General features: G+C 42.0%; 2 protein-coding genes across 3 annotated transcripts; one reads left to right on the forward strand and one right to left on the reverse strand.

Moving 5' to 3' along the window:
- The first annotated feature begins 632 nt into the window (after window positions 1-632).
- LOC306972708 (Golgi reassembly-stacking protein 2-like) lies at window positions 633-4,650 on the forward strand. The gene is made up of 10 exons (XM_079569410.1): window positions 633-808; window positions 1,204-1,284; window positions 1,433-1,636; window positions 1,715-1,801; window positions 1,880-2,010; window positions 2,089-2,221; window positions 2,431-2,554; window positions 2,634-2,738; window positions 2,974-3,093; window positions 3,573-4,650. The coding sequence occupies exons 1-10, from the start codon at window positions 746-748 to the stop codon at window positions 3,824-3,826; spliced, it is 1,302 nt and encodes a 433-aa protein (XP_079425536.1). The 5' UTR covers window positions 633-745; the 3' UTR covers window positions 3,827-4,650.
- Window positions 4,651-5,033: 383 nt separating this feature from the next.
- LOC306972665 (serine/threonine-protein kinase tousled-like 1-B) lies at window positions 5,034-16,749 on the reverse strand. 2 transcript variants are annotated; one of them, XM_079569353.1, is made up of 22 exons: window positions 16,219-16,749; window positions 14,854-14,969; window positions 14,329-14,397; window positions 13,870-13,908; window positions 13,682-13,757; window positions 12,637-12,680; window positions 12,471-12,560; window positions 12,321-12,401; window positions 12,155-12,247; window positions 11,936-12,046; window positions 11,698-11,834; window positions 11,342-11,533; window positions 11,206-11,272; window positions 10,867-10,964; window positions 10,665-10,746; window positions 10,499-10,590; window positions 10,327-10,416; window positions 8,797-8,966; window positions 8,358-8,493; window positions 8,168-8,279; window positions 7,778-7,885; window positions 5,034-6,476 (listed from the first exon to the last, which is right to left on the reverse strand). In XM_079569353.1, the coding sequence occupies exons 1-22, from the start codon at window positions 16,331-16,333 to the stop codon at window positions 6,324-6,326; spliced, it is 2,271 nt and encodes a 756-aa protein (XP_079425479.1). In that variant the 5' UTR covers window positions 16,334-16,749; the 3' UTR covers window positions 5,034-6,323. The 2 variants fall into 2 exon arrangements, with proteins under 2 accessions (XP_079425479.1, XP_079425480.1); XM_079569354.1 differs by lacking the exon at window positions 13,870-13,908 and having other exon boundaries at window positions 5,035-6,476; window positions 16,219-16,747.
- Window positions 16,750-17,191: the final 442 nt, after the last annotated feature.

The raw sequence follows: 17,191 nt of genomic DNA on the forward strand, positions 1-17,191 counted from the left end.
AAACTTGTGTTTGGAGACATTTTCATCATCCACTTCTTTGTTCTTCTAGTAACAGTAACGCAGCACTTTTTTTTTACATTTTGTGTTAATGCACTTTTCAATCTTAATCTTATGTGGTTTATAATCTGCACACATTTTATTTTTACACATTTTAACATATTACTTACTCATAATTACTTATAATACGTATCTAATCGGAGAATCGTGATACGTATCGGAATCGTGACAAAGTGTATCGTCGCAGTAACGATGCATAATTTTAGTTTAGTTTACGATTATGGATAAATGGATTAAACGATGTAAATGATCATAACCTAAGAAATGTAGTCAAATTGAGTGTTGGACGAATTTATTCTAATCTAACGCATAGATCCATGATAAATGTGCAGCGAGCTCTATCTGGTGGTCATTTGGTGCATCACACGCGCACTCAGAGCTCTGCCCTCTCCTTCACATGACCATGCTCCACATTTTAATCTGGTATTTTCAAACACAATTTGTACATAAATAGTTTTTTTTTATCGCCTGTTCAGTCCATATCGACGAATAAAATATATTTTAAGGAAAGTTGTGCGAGGTTTTTATCAAATCTACATTTCCTGCCACGTAACGGCGCATGCGCATCACAACAGCGTTCATTTGGCGACGTGTACCGGTGCAGGTCCGCCAGAGGTGCTTGTGTTTCTCTCGTTTTTCAGGGAAACTTCTGTTACAGGACACATAATTGGGCTGACAGGACTGCACTATGGGGGCTTCTCAGAGTGTGGAAATACCGGGTGGAGGCTCCGAGGGCTATCACGTTCTGCGGGTGAGTTTCTTTAATGATGCTATCCTGCTGTTAGCTTTAGCATCACCTCTGCACTGGCGACTTCAGCAAAAACATCAGGACGGGGATGACAACCAAGGCCCGCAACTGAACACAATAATGTGTTAATTTTGTAACTTGACAAACTAATGAACCAGTACAGCCTGATAGACCTCAATCTCTTCAAGCTCTGTGCCACGGTGCTCGCTAATGCTAAGCTAACTATAGTCATTGAGCTGCTAACTAATATTGAATGACAGCCACCTTTTTGCTCCGTTTTGCAGCTGCTTATTACAAATGCTTATTCTCAAGAGTTTGCAAACGGCAAGATCGGAACAAATATGGTCTAATCTCGTTAGTTTCACATCTGTAAAATATACACATATTGTCTTTTTCAGGTGCAGGAGAACTCTCCTGGACATCGAGCAGGACTTGAGCCCTTCTTTGACTTCATCGTCTCAATCAACGACACCAGATTGGTAAGAGAGACATTTATAACATGGCTATTCACAAGTTCTTCAGGGCCACCCAAAAGTTCATGACTGATGCACTTCATAAGTAGACGTGGTGATTGCCAGTATTGGGTTTGAAATAAAGCATATCTTTCTAATTTAACTGTTTCTCCAGAACAAAGACAATGATACATTGAAGGAGTTGCTTAAAGCTAGTGTGGAGAAACCTGTCAAAATGCTGGTGTACTCCTCAAAGACACTGGAGCTGCGGGAATCCACTGTCACTCCGAGTAACCTGTGGGGAGGCCAGGGTCTGCTCGGTGTGTCCATTCGCTTCTGTAGCTTTGAGGGAGCCAATGAGAACGTTTGGCATGTGCTGGTGAGTGCCTTCTGGATTTTTTATTTAGTGTTTAATGGACGACTGCAGCTGACTTGTTATTCCTTTGGGTCTGTACAGGAAGTGGAGCCAAACTCTCCAGCAGCCATTGCTGGGCTGCGACCGCACACTGACTACATCATCGGTGCAGACACTGTCATGAATGAGGTGATCCTTTAAATTGGTATTTTCACAAAGTATTCGTGCCAGATCGTCATTCATTTCCTTTATTTTGTGTATGAACAGTCAGAGGACCTCTTCTCCCTAATTGAGAGCCACGAGGGAAAGCCCTTGAAGTTGTATGTGTATAACACAGACACTGACAACTGTCGAGAAGTGGTCATCACACCAAACAGTGCCTGGGGAGGAGACGGCAGGTACAGCCTGTGTTTCTAATTAAACGCATGTATCAACCTCAATAACCTCCTTAACACCAAATTATTTGCATATCGCAGTCTGGGATGTGGGATTGGTTACGGATACCTTCACAGAATTCCCACCAGACCGTTTGAAGAAGGAAAGAAAATCAGCTTTCCAGGAAGTCCGCCCACGGAGCCTGTCAGTCCACTAAAGGATGGATTCACGGAGGTCAGAATCTTTTTGAAGAAAAAAATATATATATTTGTTGTTAGTGTATTGTTTTCTAATTTGCTTAATCCTAAATGCATCAGTTTGTGTCTGTTATTTTTAAACACAATGTCTTTTCCTCATTGGTGGTGAATGGCTTTGTGAAATGACATCATACCACTTTAATGGTAAAAGTTTGCTTTTTGATTATTGTGATTTTTTTTTTCCAGGTTCAACTGTCTGCAGTGACTCCTCCCAGTGCTGCTGTATCTATTCCACCTGGCCTCGAAGACTCTCTCTCAGGCCTGTCTATTAGCTCTGCGCCCCCCAGCATGCCCAGGGAACTGCAGACTGGTACTGTTAATTATGTCATCAGCTATAAAGACAAAAAAGAAGAAAAGTAATAATTGTATATATTTTTTTTCATGCTCAGGTTTGCCCACCGTACCTCTGCTCCCCACATCCACGACGCCCTCCCTGACCCCCCTCGGACCGCTGAATCCTAACGCCACTCATTTTAGTTCTGCAACACTACCAGGTGTGTATCTTCTCAAGCTCTCAAACCTGAAGATGACGGTTAAGGTGTGTGCTTGGTGGTCAGAGATGGCACAGATTTGCAGCATCGTTAGTCTACCCCAGTGCACCTGTGGGTACTACCAGAGTATGGAGTGAATGAATTATGACTCATGTATAGCACTTTGAGAAACTTGTCAACACAGGCTTGTCAAGCGCATCACAAGTGTAAGCCATTATGTGTGTGATTGTTGTTTTAGGCCTGATGCCTCTTCCCGCTGGGTTGCCTCCTCTGTTGCCCAATCTCAACCTCCCGCTCCCGGACCTTGGCGCTGTGTCGTTAGCGGGCAGCAGCGGCCTCCCCCCAGCTGTAGGAACAGGTAGGCTGGTCTTCAATCAGGAATACTTAAACTAGCATTTATCCTGGTAGAATTCATTTGCCGCGACGAGGTGTCTTGTTTGTTCGAAGAGGCAGTATGTTCAACTAATGTGGGTCTAAATACTAATCAGTGAGGGCTCTGAGAATTGAAGGCTAGTCCATGACTTATGGCCACGGCACGGAAGAGCCATTAAAGCCTCCTGGTTCCTAGCTGTAAGTCAGTCATTTTCCATGGCAATGTTCAGGTTATTGAGACGGGGTTACTTTGCACATTTTTTGTTTGGAACAGGTGTGTAAGAGATGGGCCCAAAGGGAGGAAGGACAATATCTTGTTCACACTGCAACACCAGTTAACCTTTATTCAGTGTGTTGACTGCATATTGTATGTACTGTATACATTAAGTATACAGTAAGTACTATAGTTTTCATTCAGTATTATAATTAGATCACTTTTAAACAAATGTCTCTCCCCGTGTGCAGCTGTCCCACCGCTGTCGTCCTTCCCACCTCTAAACCTGCCCGGTCTCGCCTCATTGCCCCCCCTGCCCCCCATGCCTGCCATGCTGCCTTCCCAGCTGCCACCATTCCTGCCCCAGAGTATGGCTCCCATCCTGCCCACCTCCACTCCTGCTCCTGAGCCACTCGCAACAGCGGATGCCCCGGCCACGCCCGTCGCTCCTACGGAAACACTTCTCCACACGGACACGCTAGTACCCACGGAAATACCATCCTAACCAGGAGGTTGAAGAAAACCCCGTCCAATCTCAAAACTCATCTGGTTACTCTCTCCCGTCTTCCTGTTTTATATTTATTTGGCCTTTTTGGACATTCTGCAGCAGTAGACGGCAGTGAGCGCTGCTTCGGGGAAAGAAGGTGGCGGGGCAATGAAGGATTTGAAGATCTGGAGCTCAATCGCTCTCACAAAGCTGGGACAGTTTGTATGTTTGTTAGATATTGTTTAATAAATCAGTCACTGCACCCTGTTATGAACTCTCTTCATCTCATGGCAACTCACTGTTTTTTTAAAATGTAAATATAACAGGGAGCTGGCGGATTACTTAAACAGTGCATTTACAAGACCTAAATCATGAATGTTGCCTTTTCTTTTTTTAATTGACGCTATGGTAATAGGCTGGGTTATACCATGCAGAATAACACATCCATGGTAGAAAGCTACTTTATTTTGATCGACTCTTTTGTTTAATCTTTCAAATCTGCATTATTTTGCACTGCCTGTGAATTGTCCGTGTAGCCGCTTTGCCTGCAGGGACATGGCTTAGTGGTGTGTGTGTGTGGGTGCAACTTTGGTGAAGGGTTCTTGAATATAGTACTGATCTGACCCTCTCGGCCCATGTCAAAAGAACTGTTACCGCGGTGATGCTTCAGAGCCGCAAGATTTCATTGTTCAAGACCTTTGAGAGAACCAACCTGGTGTGCAGAGCAAACAAAGCCAAAATAACTTTTACACCTGTTTTTGACATTTAACGTATACAAATCTGAAATAAATACACATTAACTAAAAATGAATTGTCTTTGATTTGTGTGAATGGCTGTGGCTACATTTCAGAAATATAAAAAATAATTTGTTCTCGTCAGCTGAATAAAAGACAGGTCTGTAACTCACATTTTGTGGTTGCTTTAGTCTCAGGGATTATGTCGCACAGTAGGAGCACAAGGTGGTATTTTTTAGAATATGAATGTCAACAGCCCCGCTCTGCACCTGCACTGCTTAAACTTCTCCACAAGGCTTCAGTAATCAGTTTTAGACGCTAACAAAGCACTCCTACTAAAGCAGCCTCATTAAGGAACTCCACTGAATTAAAGATGAACTCATTTGGGTGGACACTAGATGCCAACTTTAATCTATAACCTTTTCAGCAGATCATGAGCTCTTAAAGGAGAAAACTGAAGACAGTAACTGAGCTTTTGTCACATGACACTTTTATTTACAGCTTCATACACCATTTTGATGAAGTCAGTTGATTGCTAGCTCTAGCACATAAAACGGTTTAGATTCAGCTCAAACTGGTTTCTGCAACAAAAGCTGTGATTTGTTCCATTATTGTATCACAGCACAATAAAATATCTGTATTTGAACTTTACATCAGTGTGAATGAACATGTAGCTCTCCAGGGTCGACCGAGTTCACTCTAGTGCATCCTCCTGTACATCACAGCAGGAGTCCACCTCAGTCAGAAATGCAAACGTGAGGTGTTTCACACATTACAAAATAACAAGAGCAACATTTATAGCAGCAAACTGAGAACAGCCTCCTGAAGAAAAACAGAAAGCGAAAAATGTACATTTATATATTTTTCAGAATATGAAATGAATAAAAGTCTGAGTACAAGCAAACAAGGACATCAGTAACAAAAAGATTCTGCTGAAAATTAGTTTAGGGACACATCTTAACTTAACAGTCAAAATATTAAGACACCTGCTTTTAAGATCAAAGCAGAGAATTGCTTTTCAAACAAATTAGAAGTGCTTCTACGCGCTCAGGATTTGCCCACACTGTTGCTTCATGACGATGCTCAAACCAGGAGACCATGGATCTGCAGTGCAAATTCATCCCAGAAAACAAACTGGGAAATTGTTATTTGTCCAAAAGATGAACCTATGGTTTGTCAGTCTGTGCTGTTCCTCATTGTCAGAATATGACATTGTTGATAGAAACTGTTCAGTTTCAGTGGTTTGGCGACAAATCAGCATGGTAATGTAATACTCAGCAGGAGTACAGTGGTGAACTTGAAGAGCACACCAGGGTTGTAGAATAGTGAATCTGTGGCTTCATGAAGGAATAAACCACTTTGGAACCGAGTCGATCCCCTTTGGAGCAACACGGAGCTCTGGACGAGTCATGAGGAATACAGTAACGCTGTCTGCAGAACTGTGTACCATCGGAATACTTTGGCTAAAGTGAAACATGGTTCTGTTTTGTTGGGTCATATCTGAAGCAGCTCTCGACACATCTGCTTCACAAGATCGATACCTGAGTCGAGCAGCGGGCTCGAGCAGGGATCTGGGATCCAAGTGCAGTGTAACATCACACGACTCTAAAGGCTTCTTCTTGGAGCGTTCACTCAGCCCTTTTCTGTCATACTTTTGTTTTCCCTGTGTCTTCCAACAAGTTCAAAGGGGAAACCAAGCACAGCCAGTGCCCTCTGAAACGATTTCATCTTCTGGCAGCGTGTTGTGAATAGATACAGAGTCCAGCCCTCCTGTGCTTTGTTAGAATGAGGGGACAGAGGAGGACGGCGAGGGCTGCAGCGTGCCAGAGGAGTTGGAGCGTCTCATGTGCGGCAGAAGGTAGGTGTCCGAGCACAGCTGGTGAACGTCAAACCTGTCCTCTTTACGGTAGGCCAGACACCGCCGGATAAACGCCTGGAGAAACCACACAAGACTTTATCAGGGTTTAACTCGTGGCATTTGTCGCACAACACAATAAACTAACTTATTTTGCAACTTAAGATGTGACACCGTCTAAATGTTATGTTAATATTTATGATTAAATAACTACGCTTTAATGATAAATGTGACAATTAAAAGCATTTAAATGTAAACTTTATTAAATCCAGCTTTCCCATTTTCAATTTTTTTCATTTGTTGACATTCTAAGACATTTTTGAGACGATTAATTATTTTGTCTGTATGTCATCAGCTGTGTCTGCACTACGTGCCCAGAGCAAATTTCCCCTCGTGGGACAATGAAGTTTAATTCATTCATTAATTCATTTATTTATTCACATTTAAAGCGGACATGTGCATAGGAGCTTGATAATAGACTTGGCATTGATATTTTACATTTTATCTTTTGAAATGATGACTCTAGAATTAAATAGCAACAATATATAAATATATAACTTTCAATGTAGGACGAGGTTTACAGTTTCAGCATGATGTGATGAAGACACTTTGTGCAGAATGACTCAGAATCGACATAATGTTGGTTTATGAGCTTTAAAAATATGGAGGACCGTTTCAGGCTTTAATAATGATGCAATTGCATCGGGGAAGTACAGAACAAAGTGCAGAAGAAACTGCTACATTAAACAGCGTACCCTGGATTGAACCTGAGGATTGCTCAAAACTGTGAATGTAGTGAGATATTACTCCAGGTAATGTCTTTGAAGATGGAACATCATAATATAGTTTAAAGCTCTAAAAAGGTGTTTTTTGCATGATATGTCCACTTTCAATCCAAAATCGTGGCTTGTAATATATATCACACAAAGTAAACGAATCCAACCTGAACTAGAACAGGACGGGTGTCTCCCCGTTGCAGGTCAAACCTGAATATACAGAAAGGCTAAGGGAACCACACCCTTAAATATTTGTAGATACTTGTCGAAGGAAGGGGAAAAGTTGAGATGTTACAACAGTCAGAAGTGTTGCCATTGGTTAATATAAATCAGTGCTTTGAAGGAACACAGTCATGCCTTTTTGTTTATCCTGGGAGTAAACCAACAGTTTTCAAGAAGTCCAAAGTGATAAAAACATAGTTTAGCTAATGGAAAAGCTGCCGTTTTCGACTTTATTAGGTTTGGAGCTGAAACTCATTTCTTATGTGACCAAAGGATAATTACCATTTGTAATTTAGCATTTGTTTATCAATAGTTTGACTTTTTATTAAACAAATCCCTGTAGTAATGGTTGTTATTGGTGCTATTGTTTTGCTTTGTTACCTTGGCTTCAGTGCTGGCCTGTGGCTTTGCAGGGAACTGGACCTCCGTGGCTTTGAGGATGGTGTTCTCCTGTAGGATGTCCTGCTGAGACTGGTTATGACCAAACGGCTGGAGACAAAAACACCCAGTTACTCCTTTGCCAAATTTTGGATTTTAAATTGCATCATCATCGTCATCATCGTCATCATCGTCATCATCGTCATCATCATCTTTGTATGTTATACTGTGTTTTGCACCAGCATATATTATGATGTTGAGCTATTATGTTCTGCCATATGCCAATTGCCAAATTTTGGGCTTAATTTTCAAAATGTCTTCTCATTCAAATACCCACATAAACGGTCTCTCTCCACTACATTTCCTATCCCCATATGGAACTTCATTTTGTACCTTGCGTCCATAAAGACACTGGAAGAAGATTACGCCGACAGACCACACGTCCACTTTATTTGAAATCTTAGGCGGCTCCTTTCCCACCACAAAGCACTCAGGAGGCAAATACCTGAAGCACAGAAAATCCGATAATAGCATAACACCATGACAAAATATCAAAGTAATGATGCATGTGTTTGGTTCATACCAGTAGGTTCCTGCCCCCTGTGACGTCAGGTCCATCCCGTCCACCCCATAGTTATCGTCATCCATGATTTTGGAAAGACCAAAATCTGTGATTTTGATCTCTCCACATGCCGTACCATCCACTAATAAAATGTTACCTGGAAGTTTTAAACAGAACATCAAGAGGGGAATAAAATGCATCAGCAGCATCAATATCAACTTAAAGTCCCAGTCTAGTCTAGCAGTGGAATGAAGTTTGTGGCAATAAGAGACCACTGTGTGCGTAAAAAGCATTCCCTGAAAATTGTGAAATGTTAAAAATACGTGAAAGTTTGGAATGAGTTTGGGCAACAACTCCCAATTTAAGATTTATGTGCCCCCCTTTAAATAAAAAAATAATTAAGTAAAGAGTCTTGGGTGAATCGATGAGTCCAAGAGCTTTAAAGGAAATGTTGACGAACCAGGTTTCAGGTCATAGTGGATGATTGGAGGTTTGATCTCGTTGAGGTACCGCAACGCACTGACGATCTGCATCACAATGGAGCGGGCTTCTTTCTCTGACATCAGCTTATTCTGTTTGAGATAAAAGTCCAAGTCGTTCCCTTCACAAAACTCCAGCACCGTGCAAAATCTGGAAAGTCGAGAACAAAAAAAAGGAACTTCAAGCACTTTACATTACAGCACAATACCATAGAAATAGGATGGATATTGCTAACAACTAGCCATGTTTTCCAGTAATTCAGTCTTGATACTGTGTTAAAGGAATAGGCCACCGTTTTTACATACTGAGATATGTTCTTACCTTAGCTTTGACGAGTTCTGGTCTTCCCCCGTGCCTTCAGCCACGTAAACACAGTGCAGACGGCGTTAGCATTTAGCCTCTCCCCCTCTCCACTATAGCTCCAAAACAGGTCAAGATAGAAGCTACCAAGCTCTTCCACGTTTTCCCTATTTAAATATGGTTACGTGAAGTGTTACACTACAAAGTATAATTACACAAAATTAAACAATGTGGATTTTCTAAGCGGATAAAAGGGGGAACTATATTGTAAGGCGTAGTAATGCCAGGAGTAGTTCGAAATCCGCGCAGTAATCTTCACTTTACTGCGCAGTAATCTTCACTTTACTGTGCGGATGCCAAATTACTCCTGATATTATTACGCCTTACAATATAGTCCCCCCTTTTATCCGTTTAGAAAATCCACATTGTTTAATTTTGTGTAATTATACTTTGTAGTGGAACACTTCACGTAACCATATTTAAATAGGGAAAACGTGGAAGAGCTTGGTAGCTTCTATCTTGACCTGTTTTGGAGCTATAGTGGAGAGAGGGAGAGGCTAAATGCTAACGCCGTCTGCGCTGTGTTTACGTGATAGAAGGCACGGGGGAAGATCAGACAGGTCCTAAAGAACTCGTAAAAGCTAAGGTAAGAACATATCTCAGTATGTAAAAACGGTGGCCTTTCCTTTAAGAGTTTGGGTAATAACTACCGTAAAGTCCGGACTACTGAGCGCACCTGAGTACAAGCTGCACCAACTATGAAAAAGTATGAATGAAAAAGTACATATATAGGCCACACTTGTCTATAAGCCGCAGGTGTCCATATGATATCTCTGCATTGTTTTATATGGTAAAAATGTAGCGTTTAATAATCCGGAAATGATGGTAATGATGGTAATCATTGAGCAACAATCTGTTCTTTCTTCAGCCTAAGAATCACAATACACAGTTCAAAAGGGCCTTTGCTGTGACGCTCTATCCCTGAGGGCGTGTTGATTCATTTCACATTTCACACACTTTCCCTGGCATTTGAGAAAATCTGCCAATAACTCGGCACCTTCAGGCAAAACACAAGCTCATTTATTGTATCACTCTTCTTTCACTGTACGTTATCCCTTTTAAGATGTTTAACGCTTCAGCAGTCTGATTTGCCAAAGTGCAAACAGTGCAGGGCAAGTTCACCCATCTGCTGAGGTCAAAATTCACTCACGTGTCTGTATCCAGGGAGAAGTAGTCATACAGTTTGACTATTCTAGGATGGTCCAGTTGTTTGTGTATCCGGTACTCCCTGCATGCATGCCTGAGGGGACACGAATACCGTTGCAGACTGGGCAAATTGACAGTACAACTTTAGGTGTTTAATCCAGTGATAAGAGTTTTACTTATGGTAGTTTTCCTTCTTCTCTTCCCTCCAGTTCTTGTTGAGCTGGTGGATTTTCACAGCTGCGTAGCGCTGTTCAAACAGGTCAAACGCCTAAAGTGTGCCAAAACAAACGCAGACCCAATTAGTGCCAAGATTATATAAAAAAAAAAAAAAAGAGATGTTACCTTATAGACCTCACTGAAGCCGCCTCTGCCCAGTAAATGGAGCAGCAGGTACCGCTCGTTCAGAGTAGGATGGTCTTTGAAACTGTAAGGATGTTGCAGTGTGTAAAGAATAGAACAGATGTAGATTTTCTCGGGCATAAATCAGCTTTATTATTGTCCCTTGAAGTGTTGCGCTTTAAGACGATTATTAAAAAAAACATACGTGGAGCTGTCCTCGTTGTTTATCCTCTTCAACTCTCGGATATGAAGATTTCTCACACGCTCCAGACGCTCCAACTCGGCCTGGATCTCAGCCTCCTCCTGCAATAGCATCAAATGAACAAATATTACAGTCAGGCTTGGCTTGGTAGATTGTCAATCATTGTGAAACTACAACAAATAATAGTCAGATGGTTGCTTTTGATGCTGGAGCTTAGTTTAGGCGCCACTCCACCAACGGTCCATATCGTCCGAATGTACCATTGATACACCTTTTTTTACTGAATGTCTAAAACTAAATTTACAACATTTAGTGTTAATTACAGTTCATTTTTTCACCAACCTTTTTGAGGTGACCAAGGCGGAGTTTGAAAATCTCTTCCTGCTCGTGATACTCAGCAAGTGTCAGACTAACAATCAAAGAGCACATTGTCACATTTTTGCATTGAACATTTTCACCATCCAAACGGCAAACTCACAGCTGAGGCAGTGACGGTTTGAGAAAGGGGTCCGAGTCGTTGCCGTTGACGACTTTAGTTTTCCTTTGTTTGGGCTCAGAGGTGGATGCCATAGACATGGACGGGGAGGCGGGGTTTGGAGGCTTCCTTTTCGCCAACAGCTTTCTCTGCCGCTCTATATCCTCACGCTGCTGGTTGATGCTCTCCTGCTGCCTGCACACAACCAAGCATAAAAACTCTTACATATGTCGCTATAATGTAGCGGGACTAAAAACTGCTTTGACACGCTGCGCTCCAGGCAGTGAAATGAAGCGTGGGGAGTCTTTTATTGGAATCCCTTTCATGCTCTTTTACAGACTTGGAGGTGTCTTTCTTACTTGATCAGGTTTTGGAATGCATATCCATCAGTCCACTGCTCCGTGTAGGACGCCCCGTGTCGGACTGAGGTGAAGTGCCCCAGACGAAGGCGGTCCTGCATGCTCTTCTCACGACACGACTGCTTCTCCTGAGTGCTCTGTTAATCAAAATGTGGAGAAATTACACAGTTACATAGAATTATTCCCCAACACAACCACTTCTATGTGTATGAAAGGTGTTGTTTTCAGGAGCCAGTACCTTCTCTATCAGCAGTTTCTTGCTCATAGTGATGCACTTATTAAGACGTTCTTTGTATTTTTCCAGGAGCTTCTGCTGCTCATCGATCTGCCTCCGTAGGTCACAGTTAGCCTGTAGTGCAACAGAGAAAGTTGAAATCTCTGCTGCCAACGTGGCTTTCATTTCAGGTAAGAGCAATGTGCACATTCAGCAGGCACAGCCGGCCTCCCATCAACTCACCCTGAGCAAGTCATCGATTCTGCCTTCTTTCTTTTCCAAGTCCAGGCTCTTGTTGCTCTCCAGGGCTGCCAGTTTTAGACCTGTTAACTCGGTCTGGATGAATTATTTTCACAAAGTTAGGTGCATGAAAATTTTGAGTGTGATTAGTCAGACTGAACAATTATACCTGGACAAATTTGCTTGAAGAAGCTTTGAGGCTGTGTTCCCCAAATGACAAACTAGTGGGAGAGGAGCTGTTCTGCCGAATCTAAAGAACCAACAAGTCATTCCGTGAATAAAACCTTTTTCTTTTTTGTAAGTGATAAAAATAGCTTACGATTGAGCCTGGAGCAGAGTGGGAGTTTTGAGGCGAGCGACGGGTCGATGGTAGACCTCTAACAGGACTGGAGCCGTTGCCTCCCTGAAACTGCACATAGAAAACAATGTTATGGACCAATACCAATAATGCTGCTATTCTTATGGTTTGAAAGTTTGAAACTCACATCAAAGTAATCACTGATCTTCGGCCCGCGCGTTGAGGTCTTCCCTAAATTGAGTAGAAAATGATCAATGAATCAGTGGCGAGGAAGCGCTTAAATATAATAAAAAGCAAATACAGACATAACAAAACTAATACCAAGTAATTAGATCCTTCGCTTTATTCCTAGACTCTCAATCATCACTAAATGATACATTTATTTTTTGCTGATTAATAGCAAGTAATTCAATTTCTAATTGAAAGACTTCAATTGGGTTAGGGTCATCAAGTCATCAAGTTTGTCCAATTATAGAATTTAAGTACTCAAACTTAACAACAGTAACTTAGGGTAGGCACACATGGATCTGTTGGCGAGGGGTGCTCCCCTCACGACAAGCACATAAAGCCTCGTCTTTTTAACACTTCACACAGTATGGGAGGTACACATCATCCACGAAGTCAACTAGTCAGGGGAGCAGGGTGGGGACTTGTTAATTGAGGGCTACCACCCACTCTCAACAGGCCACTATACACTCTGGCTTTTTAACGCACCTCACTAGATAAGGTTTACAATTTGGGCACGTCATTATCATAACAACGATAATAAATAGTGGATAGTAATGACAACAAGGCATGTTCAATGTGCCTATATAATATGCAATCGGATGTTCATTCATTGATAATGACAAGAAGGATAATTGTTATGATCAATAACAATAACTATTAATAATTATTCATTTATAAGCATGCTGTGAAATGCAGCAAAAACCTCTTTGTTTGCCAGTGCTGCAAATTGTAAGTGAAGTCTGCGGATTGTATGTCGACAATTTTAACTACATTGGGATAAAAAAGTATATACAGTTGTGTTTCGAAACAGACATTACATCAGATAAACAATCCTTCCTGAGTATTCTTATAAGCTTCTTGATTTAGTCTACTCCCTTTGAGCTTCCAAGAACTGTATGATTGTGAAACAATAATAATAATAAAAAATGTTAATTGCTCAAATAAACTAAACAACTTCTAATACAACTAAAACGTAAAGGTAAACTTTTATCACTTGAATGTACCTTGACTGCTTTCTGAGAAGGTTTCCGCTTTCCTCTTTCTGCCCCTGGATGACTCGGAGTGCTTTTTCTCTGGAGTCTGTTGAGACAATAACAGAAAAACTAAACAAAAAACATGAATCTTGTGTGCCTCTCACTAAACAATGCGGTTTCTCCTGCTCTAGCGAGAAGATGCAGTAGAAAGTACATACTGAGTAGGCAGGGGAGCTTCCGCGTTTTAAATCAGAGCTCTAGAACAAAGAACAGGAGAGAGACAGAGGTAGAGAGGGCGAGCTACACAATCACTCATGGAGGCACTATGTCCACGTTTAACCCCTAGTCAAGCACACAACAGGAGTATATGAAACACTGGCAATCGGAAAAAAGCAAAAGAACTAAAATATTGCAGGAAAGTCAATTCTTAAATGAATGAAACTGACTTAAAAGCTACACTCGGCCAATTACTTTCAAAGGGTTTGTTAAAGATGCTAATAAATTCATCAGCATTTTGTATATTTTATGTTTAAATCTTAAACGGAGACTGTTGATGGATTTGTTCGTTTATAAAGACTGCACACATAGCGAGTGTGTTGGTTCATACTCAGCCGTCCATTGCTACACGAGTAAATCAGACAGCGTCAATCTTGAGAGCATCCGCCCCTGCTGCTCACCTCTGACTCCTTGTCACTGGACGAACCGAGGCTGCCGTAGCTGTGGTTGGACGATTCGTTTGCCATTCCCTGAATGAATCAAGACAAAGCAAATAAGTTTTCACATACCTAAACTGCATCTATAACGCTGTACGCCTCTGGAAGCTACGGGGTTGAGTGTTTTTTTTAACAAGGCCTTTCAGTTGTTAGGCGTGTCAACTGGCTCTTCTCCAAAAATACCTAACCTTCCAGGAATAAATGTGACGGTCACATTTCAGTTTGCTCCTGAGCTATGATCAAATACTTAGTTTAGCAGTTCATATTTCTGTCACATGTAAAAAAAAATAATAATAATGTACTAATGTGTAAACTGTGTGTAAACCATGTCTAACAAAACACCCACCAAATCCAAATGCATTACGAAAACATTCAATTAAATCATCTCCAGTGGGTGTTGCATGAAGAAGTACCACCAGTCGCACACCAAATTGAGAACCGCAGGTGTAAAACATTCATAAGGCCCTACTTTTTGTGGACTGTTGTTACCTTGGCGCCTCCACTCCCTGTGCTGCCTCCCGTGTTGCCACTGACAGCTCCAGTGAACCTGGCCTCCAACAGCTCTTGTCTCCGGGGGTCCAGGCTATGCAGCTCGTCCATTTGACCTGGGGAAAAAAAACAAGCAGGAAGGGGGAAAAAGGGCAACAAAAAAAAAAATCACCTTTCACGTTTCCAATTCTGTGATAAAAAACTGAACAAAGAGGGCAGAGGAGATTAAGTACTATCTGGGGGTGGATTTGAGAAAATTGGATGATTAGTGGATAAAAATAGAGCTGGGGTTTGTATGACTCCTCAGTGGGCCATTATTTCACAAGGGCTTTCACATGGGAATTATTATATCCATGCAGTCAAAACAAAACCTACTGTCTGATAAAGCAGCTGACTGGGTGAGCCGTCAATAATATATCAATCACTTTTATTTATTGTTGTCATAAATAACAATAAATAAATGTCAATAAATCTGTCCTGTGGATTACAAGAGCCATGTGTGACCTATCTTTGTAAAGAGAGATGCCCCACACAAACATGACTCTCTGTGTGGAAGCGTAACGTGTGCCTTCTTATTGGACATCTCTTGACACTGTCATCTTTCCCCAGCTTCTGGCACAGGGGGCTCCAAAAATGCCTCAGTCTGAGCACAATAGAGCTTATGCATGTGATGTCATAACAAAATTGAGTGTCTATCTCTGCAATGTTCATCTTTTTGAAGTTCTAACTTAATATTACTAGTTGATTTGTTCATTCATTTGAGGTCCCGTTTGTATTTTAAATAGAAGTGGCATCTGCATAACCTCTATACAGAACTGCAAGGTTACGTCAGGACAGGGGTACACAGGGGTTTGGGAAATTACTTGTTTTCTTCGCTCTTTATAAAGCAAACATAAGCGTAATTGTGTTTATTAATGTGCGTTAACATTAATAACATAAGACCAACGAAGATAAAGGTTACTCACTTAAATTACATTATCTACGTAAGTTCAGAAGAATGTTTGCGCTGTGTACAGTTGTTCATTTCAGCTGAACTTATGAAAGAGGTAAATACAGCACGAAGCAATTGAATATTGCATCCATAGCATGCAGCTTGACAAGCTAAAGCATCATTTTTAGCAACTCCAATGCATTCAACAACAAGCTAGCCCCCGTTTCTGTGCAAACGTGAGCTGCTGCTGCTTCAAAGTGGCCATCAACTGAACTGACAGCTGGCGTTTGGCTACACACCGCATCTCTGAACTTGACAACCATTGCTCTTCAACAATCGAAACAGCGGCTCAGAAAGAATAAGACATTTCTTATACAAATGTGCGCAGTTTCTGGCGACCGAAGGTCTGCCCTAGACCCAATGAACTCCTGTACCTTCCTTGGTATTTGCGGTCGCCGTTATTTGTTGTTGAGAAACGGTTGGGGACGAGGACCAAGATGGCGTCGCCTCCAAACTTCCTCCACTTCCACTGTTACTTTGGACACTCATGAAGCCGCTTCACCACCGAGAGGAGCCAGCGCACACACAGCACACACTACTATCCGCCGAAATCCCACACTCGCGTCCATCGTGACACCTGCTGAAGCCAGCCAGGCCAGGAAACGACAACCGAGGCTTTTGAAGCGCTACACGCCTCGCACTTTCCGAGCTGTACGTGTCCCGCGGAAGAGCGGCTGCTTCTCGCTGAAACAGATCCAATGTAACCTTTGCATGATGACCGCACCGCGCTGTCAGCATCCACTGCTTTGATTCTTGTATCGCGAGGCTGGCGCTCTCCACAGCGCGATTAGGGACGGCCCACAGACATATGGCCTGACGCTCACACACTGATCTGAGATCATTTACTCTGCTCCGGGGTTCACCGACACACGGCTCTGAAAAGACCCAAGAACAGCGGCACAAAGCAAACAGGAAAATGGCAGAGGCAATCTGCTGACGAATGCAAGTCTACTCAAAAGAAAGAAGTTAGAACAAAATAAAGCCCGAAGATAATAGATATCTGTGTGATATAAGAAACCAAAGCATACAAAAATAAAAACATACAATAATACATTAAAGCCACAGTGTTTATTAATTTATTAGGGCTACACCAAATCCACTTCTGACGGAATAATTTAATAAACAATATAGCCTACTGTACAATGATGACGTTGACCCGTAGGCCTTTAGTAAACTACATTCCTTGAAAGCTTTGGGGTGGCATTTTGGGTTAGGATTTGGGGTGAGGGGGGCGGGGTGAGGGAAGGTGCAGCTGGGGTATAGTGATGTGGTCTGGACATAAGGCTTTGTTCCAAATTTGGTGCAGTGCATCAATATGCCTTCCTGAATGCAGCACACACAAACACA

Source organism: Gobius niger (genome assembly GCF_951799975.1).
Source record: "Gobius niger genome assembly, chromosome: 13".
In the NCBI taxonomy this organism is placed as follows: domain Eukaryota; kingdom Metazoa; phylum Chordata; class Actinopteri; order Gobiiformes; family Gobiidae; genus Gobius; species Gobius niger.

Coding starts and splice junctions, on each gene's coding strand:
- LOC306972665 (XM_079569353.1), bottom strand. CDS start 16,333: ATGAGTGTCCAAAGTAACAGTGGAAGTGGAGGAAGTTTGGAGGCGACG. Junction 14,398..14,853: donor CAGGGAGTGGAGGCGCCAAG/GTAACAACAGTC, acceptor TGATTCATTCAG/GGAATGGCAAACGAATCGTC. Junction 12,561..12,636: donor AGATCAGTGATTACTTTGAT/GTGAGTTTCAAA, acceptor TTCTATGTGCAG/TTTCAGGGAGGCAACGGCTC.
- LOC306972708 (XM_079569410.1), top strand. CDS start 746: ATGGGGGCTTCTCAGAGTGTGGAAATACCGGGTGGAGGCTCCGAGGGC. Junction 1,802..1,879: donor CAGACACTGTCATGAATGAG/GTGATCCTTTAA, acceptor GTGTATGAACAG/TCAGAGGACCTCTTCTCCCT. Junction 2,222..2,430: donor TAAAGGATGGATTCACGGAG/GTCAGAATCTTT, acceptor TTTTTTTTCCAG/GTTCAACTGTCTGCAGTGAC.